This window comes from Corvus cornix, chromosome 1A (genome assembly GCF_000738735.6).
Source record: "Corvus cornix cornix isolate S_Up_H32 chromosome 1A, ASM73873v5, whole genome shotgun sequence".
NCBI lineage: Eukaryota > Metazoa > Chordata > Aves > Passeriformes > Corvidae > Corvus > Corvus cornix.
The window spans coordinates 15,290,372-15,310,795 of NC_047057.1; the positions used below are offsets into that span (position 1 = coordinate 15,290,372).

The 20,424-nt window shown below is 34.9% G+C and overlaps 1 protein-coding gene across 1 annotated transcript in view; it reads left to right on the forward strand.

Annotated features, from left to right (window-relative positions):
* TBC1D22A (TBC1 domain family member 22A) overlaps positions 1-19,131 on the forward strand; it is a 145,807-nt gene extending 126,676 nt beyond the window's left edge. The window contains exon 13 of the mRNA XM_010395583.2: positions 15,879-19,131. Coding sequence (XP_010393885.1) covers positions 15,879-16,007 — 129 coding nt within the window. The 3' untranslated portion in view covers positions 16,008-19,131. The remainder of the gene's footprint in view (positions 1-15,878) is intronic.
* The last annotated feature ends 1,293 nt before the right edge of the window (positions 19,132-20,424 follow it).

A 20,424-nucleotide genomic window follows, 5' to 3' on the forward strand; every position in this document is an offset into this window, starting at 1 on the left:
AATAAATGAGGTAGCTTTATGCTTGGAATGTTTCCAGTCACCATAGGTAGTCCGAATTTGTGCTTTGCTGGGGCTGCAAGGATGCTACTTCATGCTTCAGTCCTATCTTGGTCTTAGTGTGTTAGCATTTCCCTTGTGGCAGCATGATCACTCACCAATAAGCAATACACTCTAGGTCATGAATGTAGAACTGTAATGAAATAATTTGCCATTTTATTGCCTTTATTTATGTTTACTTTTCAGAAAGAAATTGAAATTATTTTGAATATTTTTAGCTATTTGAACAGTCTTGGGTATTTATTTTTGCTTCCATGCAGGTTGTGAATACTGAATTGATTTTTGTTAATACATCTACATGTGTATCAGAACTCTTCCTATTGATGGGCTTGTTCTCTTTATCAGTAGGCTGTCCAAAGCTTTTCCTAATTTTCAGGAAGATTGTCAATAGAGAAACTCCAACATATCAGAGAATAATACTGTAATGAGACTGGTTTTCCAGTGACCACGATGTATCCAGCTTACAATAGGAATGAGTTATTAATTCATATTGTCTGCAAAAAGACCTTTATGTTCATTTTCCTTAATGGAAATCTTGTAACATGTAAGTGCTTCCTGTATCTGTGACAATTTTTGTTTATCTATCTCAGAAGACACTGTGGGAAGAAAATAATATGTTCAGGAAGATAAAAAAGATATAGTTTTGATTACAAGTATTAAATTCTATCATCTTTACTTATTATCTCTCTAATAATTTTTATTTATTAGTATTTACTTAGCCAATTTTCTTACTATCAGCTAAGAAGAACAAATGAAACATTTTTTCTCCCATGTCATTCTTAACAGCTTCATTTCTGTCTTTAGTTCTGAAAAGTGAATCTACATTGGTAGATGCAAATGTGCAATATACTAATAATACTGTGGTCTATTATTTTCTGTACATTTAAATAGCATTTAACAGTATCAACAAAAATATAATACAATGTCCTACCAGGAAGACTAAAGAAAATACTTTTTTTGTTAATCATCTTCAAGAGGAGGCTTGTCTAGTAAGTGTCTGTGGGAGTCACTGTGAAGCTATTCAGCATTTCCACCAACAAAACAGCTGATGATAAAAATCTGTGGATGAGAGAGATTTACCATTCTGACAAAGTTAGGAGAAAAGAGTTACATAAACCAATCCTGAATCACTTGTTCATTGAACTCTTCAGGAAAGTAGTATTTTGATATAGTCAAATGAAAAGTTTTGCAAATAAAGTAAATTAGAATAGGTCATACCTCTGGAGTGTGAGACTGTACCCTGTGATGTTTGGCATAGACCAAAAGAGGTCTATGGGGTGGGCAATGCCTACAGCTCTCCTAGTAAGCTCCCAGAATGATGCTGTGGCACATGGGAGTGATTGGATCCTTGAATTAATGAACCTAAGAGCTTGTTTTGCCTTTCAGTGGTTTTCTTTCTTTGTCAGTATTGCATCCAGTTCTGAAGTTTTAAGTCAAAGACATAGAGAGGGCTCAGAGAGCATAACTGAAGTATTTGATATACTTAATTTGTCAAAAAGAAAAGCAATAGGTGAATTGATTAATATATGAGAAATTTGATATGGAAAAAATTCCATACACTAAATAACAATGAATTTCTGCAGCTCTTAAAGATTTCAAATTGGTGTTTTTTCTGATATTTAAAACAACCCCAAAAATAGGTTTAGTTTTTAGTTCCTATTATCCACACAAGAGGCCAGATCAGGATAAGTAATGTTCTTCTCTGGTAGTATCATCTATGACTAGGAAACAGCCCCAAATTTATGTTGTGTACCTGTCAAGTAATACTCCCACTGACATACATGGTTGTTATCATGTGTAGGTACAAAAAACATCTGAAGCCCTCGCAGTTGTTGAAACAGTTAGATAATGAACTGGCCTTAGAATATAATTTTGAAATGTCAGTCACCATTTCTAAAACATGTGTAATGTTTTTGTCTACAAACAAATTACTTCTAAACATTTTGGTATCTAGTAATTTTTAGTTATCCTTACCAACTTAGAGCACACAGTGTTAGAACCACATTGCAGTGGTAAAATATGTCTAAAATTGTGATTCTCTGTAAAGCCTAGTTGCAGAGGAAAAGCACTATTTTTTTTTCAAAAAAGGTTCAATAGTTGTTGAGTAATCACTGTTTTTCTTCCTTACTGTTTTTAATTTTTGTCACCATATCCAATAACATTAGTGAACTCTAGAAGCAAGTTGATTTTGTTCTGCCCCTAAGTTGTGTTCTTCCTCATCCTGGAAGGCTATATTTCTGGAAGGCTATTTTCTGTTCACACTTCTACACCTCTCAGGGTGCTGGGACTAAACTCCTTATGGATCGAGCAGTGTGTTTTGAAGGCTGGGAGGAGCACATTACAGAATTGGGATCCCCTTCACCTGCACTTGTTGCCAAGAATTGTGTTTGTCTGACTCCTGCTATAGCAAAGGAAAGACATGGTGTATAATCTGAAGGGATTTCCAGTAAGCCTTGCTTTATGGCTTCTACTTCACAGTGCTGCTGTTACTGTCCAAGTTTGAAATCAAATCTTCCACACAATGAAAATCTGATTTTACTGTCCTGTAAGTTTCTAGAAAAACCACCTTCTGACTCCTGTAAGATGTATTTCTCTTATCAACCAATGTTTTTATTTATTTTCAGTAAACACCACAGAAGGATCTCTGCATTTTCTCCATTTCAATGTAAAAAGGATTTTTCTTGAACAAAGGAAAAACTCCTGTTCATCCTGAGCAATTTCAGTGACCTGCTAAACTAAATGCACTGGCAGGACTTCCATTTAGTTTGTAATTCACAGCTGTCACTGGAGACATGTCTCTACAAAGAAAACTGTTTTCCTTCCATGTTTATTTGTTCAGCAGAACCTGCTGCATAACAATGTCAATTATTTGCCTTATCAGTGTGTAACCCTGGAGAAGACTAAAATCACAGGAGCCCGTACACTTGACAACCAAACTCAATCAAAACTACTGATAAGAGAACAAAGAGAAACCAGAAGCTTTTGGAGTATGAGCTGAGTAATAGGATGAAGTGACATATGCCTTTCTTTGAGACAAGCAGATGGAGGAGGATTAATTTTCTTTCTTTCAATTTTCTGTTCTCTCCTATGGTTTCCTAAATGCTAGTGCTTGTAGATTTTGCTGTCTTACAACAAAATTGTCTCTTTGCAACTGCAAGACAGTAAAAATAACAAGAACTGAAATGCCTATTGTTTTGTCATTCTTGTAAACAAATCAGAATTAGATTTTTTTCCAGAAATATCATTATGGCAGATTTACTATCGTAGCCTCCTGGTTAGATCTTTCACCTGCCATAAAGAGTAAAATCTTTGCACAACTTGTTTTCTCTCTGTAGTGTTTTTTGCATTAGACACTCCTTTTCAAATATACTGAGAGCTCTCATTTATCCCATCTTAACTTGTTTTCTTCACAGTAGCATTTGCTTGCTGTTAGCTGAATGAATAGCAATGGTTCCATCCAGTCCTTGGCAGCTGATTCACGAAAGCTTTGTGTTAATTTTTTTTCCTTGCAATTCTCACACATCTTGCTTAGTTTCAGGTGCTGATCCCCATAGGTCAGCAGGTTAAACAGGGGCATCTGAAATCCTTAATAGCTGTTGTTCTCTCCCATAGCCTTTCTTAAATATTGCCACCCTGAGAAAAGATGACAGCATGGCACGGAACTGCTACGACATTGTCAGTTCACAGGCAAGCCTATTAAAGCAACCCAAAATTGCCAGCAGTAATGTACCTCTGCAAGTTATATTTCATGTAGTTGACATCTTTATTCTCTTCTGTGAGAAAAGGTCACATCTCCCAAGCTGTGCTATAGTTTCCTTTCTAGGAGATTATTGTGATAAATACAGGAATTCCTCCTCTCATCTGCCTGCTAAAGATGAGGGATGTGTCACTGTAGGTGACCAGCCCGTCAAACACTTATGTTATACCACGCATTGCATCACTGAAATGTTTATCCATTAGAACCGTTAGTGTGTTTTTTGCCAGACCCTGAAACACTTTTTGGTCATGTTTATTTATTTAAACAAAATAACATTTTATTCACAAGGTGGAGTTTTGTAAAAGAAATGATGTTGTCAAAAGTCCAGTTATCCAAACAAAATGAATTTGGGTATAATGTTGTCCTTAAGACCTATTTGGTTTATGTGGTTTTTCTTTGGACAACCATTTCAGATAGATTTTTTGAGGCTTTTCTTTGAATCTCTGAAGGCCACAACCTTCTTCTTAATGTAATTTGAATTTTTACAAAACCAAGTGTATGTAAGAACCCAACACCTGGGAGAAATACAGCAAAATATTACTCGTATTTGGTTTATGTAATACTAGCTGTCGCATGCTAAAATAATTATTATGAAAACAGTATTTCTCTCTCCCTATTGATTCTCTCTGGTTTTAGTAATATTTTTCCTTACATAGTGGGAAATTAAGGACTTTGACCTATTTGATGTTTGATGACCATTCTGGAGGTGCTGTGCAATTGTCAGGGTGTTCCTTTGCCAAACTGCTCTTTGGGTATTGATACCATGACAGAGGCCACTGCTTTCAATCTGAAGATTCTTTTAAAGTTTCAGTGTGAACTTGTTCATCTCATTTTGTGTGTGGACTACGATTACCAAGAAGAGGTACTCATGGCCTAAGAGCTTTTAGGACTTTAGCCTTGGAAATCTTAAAAATGAGCAGTCAGAAAAGATTAAGCTAGCCCACTGTCACCCACTATACTGAAAAACCATTCAGTTCTTTCATGTTTGTGTCTGGAGGTTGTTCTTTTGTAGATAAGTAAAGAATAAACCCTGCATTCAGCTATTGGTTTACAAACGCATACTTTTCATGAAAGTTGCGGCATTTATCATCTTACATAGAAATTTGATCTCAAATTCTGGCTGGCCAAAGTTGAGTTGTAGATATCTATTTTTATCAGTGTAGCAATGTGTAAGAAAGGCAATTAAATATTATATAAAGAAAGTGTGATAGTGTTTTAATTGTCTTAGAAGTCCAGGGCCTTAGGATATTTGTATGTACCTTAGGACTTCTAAGTGCTCCATTTAGAGTTATTATTTTTCTGTGGTTCCAGTAATATATTCTTTGTTTTGAAAAATTGCATTTCTCTGGGACTTGCATGAGAATTATGTATTTGGGTTTTATGTAATTTCTTTAGAATTGTGTTTAATGACAGTAGATTGGGAAATGAAGAACTGACCTGAGCTGAGAGTATTAAAAGAATGTTTAACCCTGTGAAGCAAAGCTTGAGAGAGAATATGACTATCTTCTAGAATGCCCTTGGATTGCTTTATAGTGGGGTAGATTTAAGTCCTAATGTAATTTTGGTGAAAGATCAAAAGTATATAAATTTTTTCACTTTGATTTTTAAACCATTAGATAAAGTGAAGCATCTTGTATGTGAAATACCAGGACATAAAGAGCAGCATATATTTTCTAACAAAGCTTGATAAATTTATGTTATTGTGTGATACAGGAATACGAATCCTGGTTTGGGTTTTTTGTTGTCCTCAAACAAACTAAAGGTGTCTTGAGCACAGTCTCAGTTGTTAATCATGTTTCTCATGTAGTATTTATTGTTTTAGGATACTTTTATTCTTTAGCTTATAGTGTACAATTGGATTATATTGTGTTAATTTGAATTGATGCTTCAGTCTATTGTCTATGGATTCACTTTTGGAATTTCTCTCTGACTGAAGCATTCTATATCATATATCTTTCTCTTAAGGTATCAAGGAATGGATAGATATTTGTGGGGTTGTGGTTGTCTTTGTACATTGGAAAAAGCTATGCATCTTGGGTGATCCCCTGTCTTGTGTTCTTGTGCCTGCATGCTGTGCTCATCAAGGAAGCTTAATTGATTTCTTAATTTGAACAGTGGCATTTTCCTCAGAGATGAAGGGATTTTCGGATTACTTCTTATTGATTTTTGTGAGGCTTCTCAGGGTAACTGGGAAATTTTCAGTTATCAGATGGGGCAGGTTGTTTCCTCTAACTGTGATATCTTCATTAAGTTCTCTTCCACTGCCAAGTCGTTGGTTCTCTGTATTTAAGTCTCTTAGAGGTGCACAAATGCTTTATGGGCTTTGACTTGGCAAGTGGGGCACGACTGTTTGTTACTCAGAACAAAACACCAAAATATGGCTTCAGATGGTGGTGATTGAGCAATGTAATGGAAATGGCCTCTTTCAGTCCTATATCCCCCAGGATACTGACCATATTCTATTTGAACTGTGTTTAGGACTACTTGATTTATTTCTGAAAATACACTAGTTTAAGTAGGCACTGCACTGTGACATATTTATTGAATGTAAAACTTTCATATCTCAGACAGTTCTACTTAAATTACAGAAAACAGCCAATTGTACATCAGCCATGTTTTCTCTTAAACAAGATGAGATTTTACTCGGAACAATTTAAAGTGTTTTGTCAAAACATAATAATAATTACTATAAGTTATAAATACATAAAATTTTTATACACTTTTGCCCTTTGCTTCATTATATTAAATTGGTATTTTATGATTTTCTTTCTTCTTTTTCTTTTTTTGGCTGAGCTTTTAGCTATTCATACTACAGTGTTAAAATCTAAGTCATTGTAGATATGGGAATGAAATATGTGTGAACGTGTAGCTGTAGAAATTGTCCCACTTAAAATGCATTGCCAAATTATGGTCAGGAAAACCAAACCAAGAAGAGTGGTTAGCATATGGACTTCAGGGATAGGCAGAATTGTAAATTTTCACTTGGAATCTGCTATAGAAATATTTTGATCTTGCTTGACTGCAGGAAAAAATAGATAGAATGTGGTAACTTACTCATTGGTAAGTCATTTCAGGAATTAAGTTCTGCCATAATTGCTGCAGCCTTAATTGGTACAGTACATTCTATGTTTGGATGAGTTCTGTTTGGATCTTCTTTTAATAGAATGACAACTGAGCTTCATGACATTTTTGTACTCTGGAGATTTGCATCTGCTCTCCTTTATTTGTTGTGTTTTGGATGGAACTAGTGGTAAATTACATACTTGGGCTTTTTATTATTTATTTGTTATGATTTATATTTTGGTACACATATCTCCGAATACCATCAATATAACAGTATTTCATTTAAAAATATGGCAAAAATTGTAATCAGAGTGGTTCAGGGCTGTTCTGTTCTGAGCTCTACCAATTGGAACTTTCAACTCTATTGGAACTGCTCTGTCAACTGTGAAACTTTCCTGGGTGCTTCTTGAGACACTCAGTTTTCATATGAGATATGTAAAACAGAAGTTCTGTTTTCTCTAGTTTAAGTGTGAGAAAGAACCTAAGACTGTTTTTGTTTGACTGTCCAATTTAAGTATGAATTTAGATCAGTGTTTGAGTATCATAGAATCACAGAACGATTTGGGATGGAAGGAACTTAAATCCTTTAGGTTCTGTGGCAATGCTTGCTTTGATTTTAACTCCTTGTCTTATAAACTTGAGATAATAATGTGTGGATAGTATGTTTAGTTGAGAAAAAGACCTAGCATGCAAATTTGATTCCCGTTTTAGGGATGGAGATTTCTTGTGGATTTGGTTTTTATTTGAGACCAAGGAAATAAGACTACCTGTAGTACCAGTTGAGATGTGGTCCTTTAATGTACTTTTTAACCAATACCCTTGAAAATGAAGATGTAAATCTCTGTTCAGCTAAGTGAGCTGAAGCTAAGCACAGCTCCTCTGACATAGTCCTTTAGAACCACATATTTTATGATTAGCAATTAAGGTTGCTAATGACTTGTGTAAGTGATCCATACTGGATGAAACAGGACTTTAATTGCTATTTTAGTATGCTGAGTCCTGGAATCTTCCTCAGTAGTCATGAAAAGAAAAACATGAAAGAGAAATGATAAAACCATCAACTTTCCATAAACTTTCATTTTCAGGATGTTAAGGTGTGTTTCTATGAAGTTCTTACTAGGAATATTAAATTAATTATAAGAATAGCATACTTCTTTATGTTTTCATAAGAGTAATGGGGATTGATCCGTGGAAATGAAAAATTACAATATATATTTGAATCAAAGAATATATATATGTATATCTATTTATACTATATTTGACTCAAAGGATAAAAAAATATATACTTGTTGAGAATCACTGTGTCCTTGAGGTGCTGAATGTAAGCTGGTTGCAGAAGAAATTAATCTTTAAGCTATTTAGATTTTTTTTTTAAGTATTCATTTTAAGATGCAACAAGTCTAGTTAGAATTCTGAATAACATTTTTTCTCTGTAGTTAGACTCCTACTTTTTCCGAGTTCTGTATGCTGTGGTCTGTTGATTGAGATGTCATGGTGTGTGAAAAAAAGGTCAAAATTAAGATGTATAAGACTGATTGAACTAATTAATGTTCCTTTCAAGGAATTCTAGGTGCATAATATAAGTAATGCACAATAAAGGAATGTACAAGAAAAAAATCAAATTTAGCATTGAATTTAGGAAGTTTAATGTTACAGTATTTCAGCAAATACTTGGGTTGGGGTTTTTTGATTCTTGATTTTTCCTCTAAACTTTCACATTCCAGGTGGAAGTTCTTGAGCGACACTGATTTGTGACTGGTCAAGAATGCATTTCTTAAATCCTTCAGACTGCGTCCAGTGCAGATTTCAATGCTCTTAACACTTGGCATAGATAAACCAGTGTTTCCCATTTGTGCTTGTCAGAGTTTTGGTTCATCCATAGTCTTTGAAGTTACAGGAATGAGGAAGGCATTGCTGCATCCAGTATCTAAAAGGGACTGTTCTGTGCTATCTCAGCCATTGCTGCCATGTGCTTTCCATGCTCAGGAAGCAGCACAGGCACTCAGCTGTACCACTGAAGGATCTAGGTCCACTTATGCCTCTTAACCCATATCTGCAGCAAATATTTCTTAAGCTGCAGTAGGTGACCTATTCCTACTATCTTTTTAATATTACATTTTGACATCTTAGTATTCTCAATTCCAACTGTGCCCAACCAGAAAGAAATGTTTTCTCTGACTCTGAGACACAGGTAATTAATAAGATGCACAGCACTCCAGAAATAGAGCTCATTATTTGCAACTCCATGTAGCAGGTGGAGACATCTGGAGAAGTAAGAAGAGGCAGCAGAATAGGGAATATTACTGAGCACATTGCAAGAGGAGAAACAGTACTCAAGAAAGAAAAGAGAATTTGTCTCAGAGCTAGAGCCCTATTGATTTGGTCCACTATCATTTCAACAGCAAGGGGCAGAGAGAAGGAAAAAGTAGCACTAAGGCAGCTGATCAAGGTCATCCAGGCTCTGCAGTGTGTGCTGGACCTGTGCTTTCATGTCACCAGCTAGTGCAGTTACTGCTTTGATAGCAGGCTGGAGGGGGAGGATTTGTAGTGAGCTTGGCTGAGTCCCAAAGCAGCAGGTATCCTTCATCCTAAATATCTGGGAAGAGGATTAGAGGTTAACATGGCACAGCACCTTGCCAGCCTGGTCACTGCAGCTCTTACAGGGTCGGAGGCACCATAGCCCTGGCACATCTGTCTGTCTGCTCCATAGTGCAGGGAAAGGGACCGAGGCCACGGAGGGGAGGCCCACTTGGCACTAACCACCCTTTCCTTTCACACTTGACAAACCCAAATGCAATCAAGTGAAAAAGAATTTTGTAAAGGAAATAGGAATTAAATAATCTCTCTATTAAGGATTTCTTTTGTCTGTGTAGTGGTTGCATCTGGTTGCAAAATAAAGTATGAATCATCATCCAGCTCTACCTCTGATGCAACATTATGCAATTTCCCATGAAACCATAAAAACGTTTAGATTTTTTTTTAATGTATGCATAGCTTTTATTTCTCTTTTCTATTATCTAAAAAGATAAATTAGCTTTTTTTTTTCCCTTGTAATATTTGGTTTCCTACTTAGGTTGTCTCAATAATTACTCTAAATAAATTTTAGTAGAATTTCACCTCATTAGTTCTTTAAAAGTAGGTGCTATGTTCTGGGATTTCAAATAAAACTTCAGAAAGTAAAAATAACTCTCATAAAGGGTCCATTTAATCAAGTTGCCAGCATCAATTTTGCAGTGTTTTATATGTGTTCATAATGTGTAATAGGTACAGCTTTTATTAAAAATACAGTGGTTAGCATTTTCTTATCAAATCATTGAAGATTATATATAAATTTAATTTACCTTTAAGTTACTTATATGCAGTCCTAAAGTATAATATTGAAAAGTTTATGATCATAAAATATAGTAAGATTGTAAGTTCTGCCTATCAGTATAAAATAGAGCTGTTGTAGACCAGGGGTACTCAGACCATAATTACATTGCAGTTAACAGCAGGAAGGATTAACAACTCCCATAGAAAAGTACTGCATTTTAGGAGGGTCTTTATTTGTTAAATTAATAGACTGGTTCTCAGTTTTGACACTAAAACTAACTCTATTAACATCCACAGTATGTTCAAGTTTGATTTTAACTTTAGTTACTGCCATTTTATATTATCTAAAACGAAAACACTATTACTGGTTTTTATGTCCTGTTAAGTTTCTTCTATAAAAAAAAAAAAAAACCACCTTGCAATTGAACTTTGTCAATAATTCACACAGACAAAAACTATTAATTTTCAAGGTAATTATATTGCTTTGATTAGCACAGAAGACACCTTAGTGCTCTACTCACTAGAATAACATATTTATGTTTTGTAAAGTATCAACCTGTTATTTTTCTGTAATTGGTTTTGATGTTCCTTCCTCCAAGATCCACATATGGAGTCAGAGTAGGGGTGACAATAGATAGCATAACAACTACAGATAGCCATTGCCAAATAACCAATATTATTGCCCAATCTTATGCTAAAAATTGTATTTATTAACGGGATTATAGCAGACGTCATACTGTAAGGAGATTTGATAATGAGTGAGATTTCAAAACAAGATAAAATTTGCTTTCTTTGCTCTGGGTTTGGGGTTTTTAAGGATTGTTTTAATATGCTGAGATTTCACTGGGTTATAATCTCAGTGAGGAGAAAGAGGCTGATAACTTTGTAATAATTATTAAAAATATATTTTGTGAAATTTTATTAATATTCAGTTTTTATTTAGTCTACAAGGAGCAGACCTTGACCTTTTTGATTTTAGAGGAAACTGAGGAATAAGGGCTTTGGAAATCACCTTTTTGAGCTGTCTATCTGGTAGTCTGGTATTTTATTGTAGATATGTGTATTGGATCTTGTGGGATAACAGTTTTTTCCCTCAAGAATAATTTTGTATCTGACAACAGCCATTGCTTAACCTGCAGTATTAATCTTACTCTTGTGATGTGCAAAACATAGACCTCATACTTTTACTCTTCACACATCCAGAGGTGCTTTTATACCACAGCACTTCCAGTGTATTTACCACTGTCTTGTCTTAACTACAAGATGAAGAGAATAGTTTTAGAACACATGTTAATTATCTGAGAAAAATTACATTTTGAAATTACATTTACTTTAAAATTTCACTCTATATAGCTGCTTCTAAGTATTTAAAAATACTTTATATATAGTAACATAGTTGAATATGCTATATATAAAGTGTTTTAGCATATTTTACAAACACATTTGTAAAGTATCATGTAAATCCAAATGTAGTTAAAGCCGTGGAAATACAATGAGTGAAATTATATGAAATATAAGATTTTTGTTTGGTAACAAAAATGTTGAATTTCAAATGTACTGAAGAATTATTTCAGAATTGTGATTTAAATATGTCAGTATAAACCAGAAATCTCAAAAGCTAGTATGTAGTTTATGTTCAGATCTTTTGCCATACTTAAAAGTCATTTTGATACGTAGATTTTAATCTATTCATAGTCTCACCCAGCAACTCTGCTACACAGCCCCCTATACCCTTCAAATACAAATGAAAAATACATATTTCTACTTGTTAGGAAACATACCTTTATTAGGTTCTTGAAATGGTCTAAAGTGGTAAATGTTTAGTCGGTCTTTTTGTTGCACTTTTGGATTTCTTTTCTAATTAAGCCCATGTCCTTTAAAAAATAAAACACTGGAAGATTTCACTGTGGAAGGGACGTTCATTGTGCAAGTTGCTGCTGCAAGCCAGGCTAGCATCAGAGCTCAAGCAGCCTGTTCAGGGGTTTGCCAGGAGAGTTGTGGAAATCCCAGTGGACAAATTCTCAGTTTCCCTGGCAAGCTGCTCAAGCACCCTCATTGAAAAGGATTGTTTTCTTATGACAAGTTAGCTTCGTATGACAAGTTAGCTTCTACTTGTTACTATTGCTTCTTGACACCTCTTTTCTTCTTTCCAAGCCCCTGTATGTAGAACTGCTCTTACATCCTGCCTTATCCTTCCTTCTTGCTGCTAAAAAATGCCAGATTTCTCACACTGTCCTGTGACATCAGCTGCAGCCCCAAAACCATGGTAGTAACACTGTGACTAAAATCGCTTCACTTTTTGTGCTTGGTGGGGGCAGGAGCAAATACAAGTGATACCTTGATCCTCCTCTGCTTGGCTGGCAAGGAGGGAGGGAGGATGGAGATGCCTTTCCATGGTGTGTGGCGTGAGAGGGCAAACACCACAAATAGACTGAGCTGAAGCTGTGCTGGCAGGCTGGGCTGTGCAGATGGGCCCCAGTTCAAGGGATTAAAATGTCTGTTCCTCTCAGTAAGAGAGGAAAAACAGGGCACTCTAATTGCCAAATTCAAAGGATATAATTTTGACCATATTTTTTGTTGATCCAGCCAAAATATAAACAAACATTGGACTGGGATTTTGGAAACCCCAGACCTGATGATGATCTACTGGCTGCCCTGATTCTTTGGCCAGGTGTCATCAAAATACCATTTAAATTAAGCAGAAAACAAAATTCTTCCAGGAATATTTTACAAATATTGATTTTCAGACTCAGTTTTCTTCTGAAATAGACCAGGCAGTTTATCACCTACAAGTTTTTAATGGTAACTATTAATTCACATTATGATTCATCATTTTTCAAAGAGTGCCTCATATTTTAACACTGGTGTGGATGGAAAATGAATCTAAGCAGGTAGCATGCATGCCTTATTTGCACATGCAACCTAGTAGTTCCTGTTTATCTGTTGGCAAAAAAAAATATGAATGATAAATGAAAAGAAATTAGTAGGCTTGAGTCACTTGTAGTAATCCTTGCTCTTTTTTTTTAACTGTAAAATGCTGAATTGAGCAGTTTTAGACAAACTTCTCATGTGGTCTTATAAATATTAAGAAGTGTATGTTTGTACATTTCTTAAAATCCAAAGACTTTGCTTAGGGGTTTTTTATTGTTTCTTTATAGTAGTTTCCTTGTTCCAAAGAATGCTCCATATGCAGCATGATTTTCTTAAGCAGTTAAAGAAAAACAAAATTTTCTTATTTAAAGAAAATGACATTTTCTTTACTAAAGTTTTTGCCAACTTTTACTTTATTTTTAAGAAGATATAAATTGTATTTCTATCTGAGCAAGTTTTGAAGCTCTGTAATAGATTACAGGAAGATAAGCCGTATCTTTAGACGATCATACAAGTAGTATGTCTTTGGCCAGTTACTTTACTTGGATTTATAACACATATTCACTAGTCAGGATCAGTCTTAGCCTTTGGTCTTTTCCCTTGGGAACAGTGGCAAAAGGCCCACTCAAACAGAAATGGACTTGGACAGTCAATGTATTACTCTGCCATTTATTGATATATTTAATTCTGATGAAAATTATTATCAAATTTGGAGATAATGAAAGAAGTATTAAACTAGTTTGTAATTAACAGTCCTATTTCAGATTTGAGCTATATGTTACATTTCATGTAGTACGGATATTGAAGCTGTAGTCTTTGGATGTTCCAAAGTCCAAAGAAAACCAAAGCCCAAAAGAAAACCAAAACACTGCTCCAACAATATGAATAGTTTGCACCGGAAGTCTGACTCAGAAAAGTCTTGAGACTACAAACAGTAAAAGAGGTAATTTCACAGAACTCACTGAATTAATTGCTATGTCTTAGGGCTGCTTGAAACTTACTTTTGTAAAAGGAGAAAAGAATTTTCATGGAGGTAGGCATTTATGATCCCTCCACACAACCCTCCTACTCTCTACTGCTAATTTATTAATTACAGTTATCAGCATAACTGTCAAATAAGTACATAGAAATTTTAAAAAAAGAGTGGGATTTTGACAATTGTACAATACTTTATTAAAAATGTGTTCTCTCAAGTGTAATAGAGACATTCTCATGCTAACTCTGTTGTATTACTACTTATTATTCATAATTAAATATACAGTACTGCTCAGCTTCTATCCTTTCTCTTTTCATATTACAAGAACCAGTATAGCAAGACTGTGAAATAGATGAAGTCAAAATAATTTTCTCACAAACACAAAGAAATCATTTAATGTTAATTTCTGTTCCTGGCTGTTTCCTAAAATCACTGAATCCTTGCTAAGGGCTCCTACAGCCATCTTCTATGAAAGTAGGTGCAGAGGAGGGAGAAGGGGGAACAAGGAAATTTAAGACTCTTATGAAGAAGAATCATTTCCCTGGGTACTTATACATGATACTGCAGCATTCTGATTTATAACAAGATAATGGCTGTGGTTTTAATTGCATTCCCGTTCACGTATTTCTGATCTTTAGAATAAACCTTAACAAACGTATTCACACAAAAATATACACATGCACATCCTCACAATACATATGCACGTATACAAATGTGCATGAATAGTCTGCATTTTTTTCTGCAAAAATGGAGCACCTAGGAGACATGAGCAGGCTTAACAACTTCACTTATTCCTAAGATTGCCTTATACCTCCCATCATAAAATTTCACATTCGTTTTGTTGTGACTCATCCAAAACTTCTCTTTTGCTGTTTTGCCACAGCTTATCAAAACAATTGAAAGCATGAGACAGGTGATCTGCTCTATGGAAATTTTCAAACATGAACTTCAAATTTGGCTTAGAGTGGCTTTTACATCACATTTGACCTTATGGGTCACCATTTTTTTTTAAAGAACAAACTAACTTCCTGAGTTTGGTCAAATTATGAGCCTTATAAAAATTGTCATTTACATGAAATCAGGAGACAATTTGTGGTAGCTGATCTTCCAAAGAGTCCTCTCAAAGCTGGCAGGTTTCAGCCCACAGATGAGGATTTGAGGCTTTGTGCTGGTGAGGGTCATGGTGGATTTTGGTGCATGTTCATCAGAACTGAACATGGAGGCACTGTCCCAGTGAGTTTCTTGTTACCTCTGTTTCTGGGCTTCAGCTTCTTGGAAGTGAATTTTGCCTAAACCTAATATGAGAAAGAGGAAAAGCTGATCCACAAGAAAATATTTGGGGATCAGAAACCAGCAGAGAGTGGGAAATCAGGGCTAAGAATTGAGGTGGGAGTTGACTGTAACTGACGGAAATAATAATTTATTTCCTAATTCTTCATGTATAAATAGAGAAGTAGCTTATCTTTGCATTGGTGTGAGAGAATCCCAGACTTAGCAATCGTCCATAACTTTGAAAATGTGTCTAACAGTATAACTTCATGCCCTGGAGCATAAAAATAATTTGAATAGGCAATAACACATTATTTTTCTCAAAAAAAATTATCTAGCAAATAAAGATATTTCAGCTACAATTAATAGCAGGTTTCTGAACTGAAAGGTTGAATAGCAAGTTATCTCTGCAAAAGTCACTAAACCTAAGGGGATCTCAGGTTTGTTTGGGATACTGAGGTGCTACATGAGTGATTACTAGTAAATGATCATTGTATAAGTAATACATAGTTACTACACTGCTATTTGAAAAAATATATTTATTTCGTTTTGTTTTTTTTTTTCCCCAATTAGGAGTTACTGATATTTTTGCAGAATTTGCCCACAGTACACTGGGGAAATGAAGACATCAGTGTACTCCTAGCAGAGGCCTACAGACTGAAGTTTGCATTTGCGGATGCCCCCAATCATTACAAGAAATGAATATAAAGAGACAGAAACCATTAGAACCAACGTGTTCTGCAGTATTATGGCATCTGTTGTTCTGGTTGTGCTTTCAGCTCATTGCTCTTTTGTTTGAAGTAAGTTGACCATTAAAATTCTGTTAGAATTTTCAGAATGAGAACAGAATACCAAAGAAGTGGACAAAGCAGGATATTGAGCACTGAATGAACTTAAAAGTGAATTTTTTTTCTCAGCATGAAAAATGAGTTCAGAAGTCTTATGACATAATTTTCTTCTTTTTTCCCCTTCTCTAAATAGAAGAATTGTAGTCTAATTTATGTTAAACAATTTTTCTATGTACTTTAGACTTAAAACTACTTATGGGATGATTTTGTCATTACTTCTGTGTCACCTGCCATTACTTTATCAGCCAGTTTTGGTCAGTGAAATTTATCTGCTTTGAGTGGCAAAAAAGGACTTTTCCATGATCATAAAGACCATATGAGACAGCAAGACCTGTGTTTTAAGGTCTGGTTATAACTCAAAAGACACTCAAAAGATATTAGCACACCATCTGTTGTTTTTCTATGGAATTAGGTTAGAATACTTCCATAATATAAGAATATAGAAGGCTGTAATGGAAATTGGTGGCATTTTTCTAAACATTATTCAGTCTTGAAGGATGCTATAGAAGCTTTTTAGCCATAAAAAGGAGTTACTTAAAGCTGAAGACTCATCTATTACACTAAAAATAAATCCCTCTCAATATGTTTTGGAGTGCTTTAAAATAACGAATTAAACAGAAGGCATGGTCTTGTCAAAGTAATTAGCATTTCTCTTTTAAGGCCTTGCAGTTTTTCAGCATGAAAGTTCACTTTTAAGAAATGTATTAAGAAGCTTGGTTTACAAAGCAAGATGTATTTTTATCTCAGTTGTTGCCTTATTCTCCATTTCTAGCAAGTTAGAAAAGGAAAATTAATATATCTTTCCAAAGCTTTTTTGTTAAATAATTTAATACCTTTTTTTCCTGATCATTCAGAGGAAGAGAGCTAGTTCCCAATAACAATAACAGTACCTGTACACTCAGATTGCTCGTGGGTCATTAGCAGAACAAAAATCCTCTATGCGTTTATAGACTAAAATTAATATTTCTTCATATAACCATGGGATACTGAATAATTTCTTAAAACTTGCATAATTTAAGTGCACTATTTTTTTTCAAGAAACATTTTATGATAAGAATTCTAATTTTTCTCTGTTGGATGTAAATAACTCATATTAATTTGTGCCTACCATACACATACAGGTTATGAAGGGTGAGAGTTGCAATAAGCAATACAGTTAAAAGTTCAGACTTACTATTCCTCAGTTTGGTTCTTGAGTTGCACAGCATTGCACAGGAAGTGTAATGCACTTCTAAGTTTGGGAAATAAAAAACCTTCAAGAGATTTTCTCATATGACTTGTTATTGGAAAATTATTTTCAACTTGTTAAAAATATGTAGATACATATTTTGAAGAAAGCTTTCTAAATGTGTTAGTTACATTACTTGCTTTAGGGGCCTTAGTTCTTGACATTGACTTCAAAATAATTAGGTGTTTCAGGGTAAATAAAGTAAAATACATTTTTACCAACATGTGATTATGAGACCATCCATATTTTAAAAGTATATGAAATCTTTGGTAGAAGAGAAAAAAAAGAATTATTTCAATAGAAGCAGGAGTGTTTGGCAGTTAGATTGCATTTCTTTTCCGCTGGTGTCAGCTGGGTGTTTCAGTTGTGATGGATACAGGGTCAGGCCTCCCAGATGGCTGCATTTGTGCCTGGAATGTGTAGTGGATCTGTGCTTCTTACGTGTCTGTGTACTGCTTTCTGTAACTTCAGTTCGTGGTCTAATGTATCAAAATTTATGTTTACAAAGAATGTCATATTGTGCCTAACAGTGTCTACCTGTAACAGAATAAAAGAAATAGGAAATTTATGACCATTTGCTTTAAACTTAGTATCTGCAATCATTTGTTAATAGAAATGCATATTATTGTAACGAGATAAGACAACACAGCATTAACTGTTGTAAGGGTTTTCTATAATTAACTTTTTTCTATTAAGACATTATTTAGGTAGTTACATGTAACATGGAAAGTTGACCCAAAGTCGTCTGCTGTGTCAGATGCTCCTGCATAACATTTTTGGGACTGGATATATAAAATTGCCATCATTGGGGCCACATAAGTTGTCTGCCATGTCTTCCAAATTCAACAGGTACCTCTTACTTCCCTTGGAAGGAAGTATTACCATTAGAGGTCACATTTACTATTGTGTCTGTGTCAGAAGTTGAATATTGTACTTGAGCACATTGCTTTTTAAGGATAGTGGGAAGTTTCCTAGTATAATACCAGTGTTTATTTATGTAGATATAGACTTTTCTGGAAAATATGATATAGATACATAAATAAAATTTATATATCTATACGGATAGGCATAGTTCTCAGTAAATAGAAGGCCAACATTTATGTAAAATTTCAAATTTTTATCAAAAGCCCACACATTTAACAATTTTACATCTCAGGTAAAATGTCATTCCAAACAAAATATTGCATAGAAAAGGAAATAGCATTATCATTATTACATCCCATATACTTAGCTTTTTCAAAATTCAAGATTCTGAATATTATAAAATTCCTTTGTAATATGTATTTTCTTATGAAGGAGGCATCTTGACACATCACTAGTGAAACCAGGCAGTAATTTCCTAGAACTCATGTGAAATATTGTAATTGCAGTGTCTAAAACGCATGTTAAATAATTTCTGTAATAAAAGTTTAAACTAGAATGTACAATATAAAAAGATTTATGACTACAGAATTTGAAAAATGTAAATAATAAATTAGTTAACTGTGTAAATACAGTACATGGAGTAAGATAGAAATGTAAGTTGAAATCTTATGTAACTCTGTAATATGCTATAATAAATTAGTTTCATTATTTTTTGGTGCAGTTCCGTATGGAAAGGCCTGTTAATTTGTTTTTAATTTCATAACTACAGAGTAGAAGAATCTGAAGTTCCATTGTATGCTTCTGACAAACATTACCACTGAGGCACTGGTTAAAACTGTAAAACTGATGAAAGAAGAGGAAATAAACACATATTTATGAAGTGCTATATAGAGTGGGAAGCTTTTGTTTATTGTTTTCTTCAAATGTGTTGCACCCTATGCCAAAGCATGGATTTGGTGTGTTTCTGTTTTACAGCCTCAAAAGCCTTTATCACAAGAGGAAATGCATTAACAGAACCTCAGGTCTCAGTTACATTTCTGCCCATGTATCTTGTAGGTTTTGCAAGTTGGTAATACGAGCAAGTTCCAAGGGTGTGTCTGTGCACAGACCATGTACATGCAGGGTACTGAGCATTTTCTGGAAAAAGCAGATGTAGATAGATTTGACACCACAGCAGAACTAAACTGAAGAGAAGGTGGAGCATATCAGGGCAAAGCAAACAGAGGAGGCACAGAATTCACTATGGCTCTGGGGGTGCAGGAGAAGGGGAATCTTCAGCTCATAGTGGGGAAACAGTAAACAGGTGATGGGGTCAATAAGATCTGGAAACTGAGATGATTGAAGTAGATGAACAATCAGGGGGAGATGTCCTGTATACATATACATACTTACATATATATATAGGAAGCTCACTCAAGTCCCTTATGTCAAGGAAGCTACTGGGACACTTCCAATAATCCAGTGTGTCTGGTGAGAAAATGTATGAGGAAGGCAAAGACAGTAACTTCTCTCTTTAAAACTCCACACCACATTCAGGGGAGAAGAGGCAGGGAGGCAGAGGCAATCTATCTGTTATGTGCTTGAATGACAATGAATTGTAATCATGCTGGTTTCTCACCTTGAATAAAATTTGTGTTTCTTCATCTGCTATAATCCTCTGAAGATCCTGAATAAAATCAGCAATGGGAGATCTTTCAAATTGTTTTCTCAAAAGCAGAAGAGATCAAGAAGGTGGAGTAAAGGCCCAAGGTGTCACAAGGTATGTGCTGGTAGACAAAGCTGAAAGCTATTTGTTTGTGGATTTTTCTTGTGCAAAAGGAGCCCTGCAAAACTGATATTCTGGGCAGATGGAGGACTTTCCATGGATATAAATGTGAAGTACAACAGAAAGGACTTTCTAAAAATCTGATCTGTACTTCAGGTGACTTCCTCCTTGAAAACAGAGTGGGGTGGAAGATAAGTATTTTGTAGCACATTAAATTCTTTGGAGATAGGAAGAGGAGGTGAGGTGGAAAAGCTCCCAGTCCAGCGATCACTCAGGCAGAATTCTGTGCCATGGGAAAGAACTGCAGTTCAAGTGCTTCTTATCACTTGTGTATGATGGAGAGTCAAGTTCCTGAGCAATTTAATTCCAGATCATTTGCATTTTTATAAGTTAAAGCTAAAATCTTGCATCCCA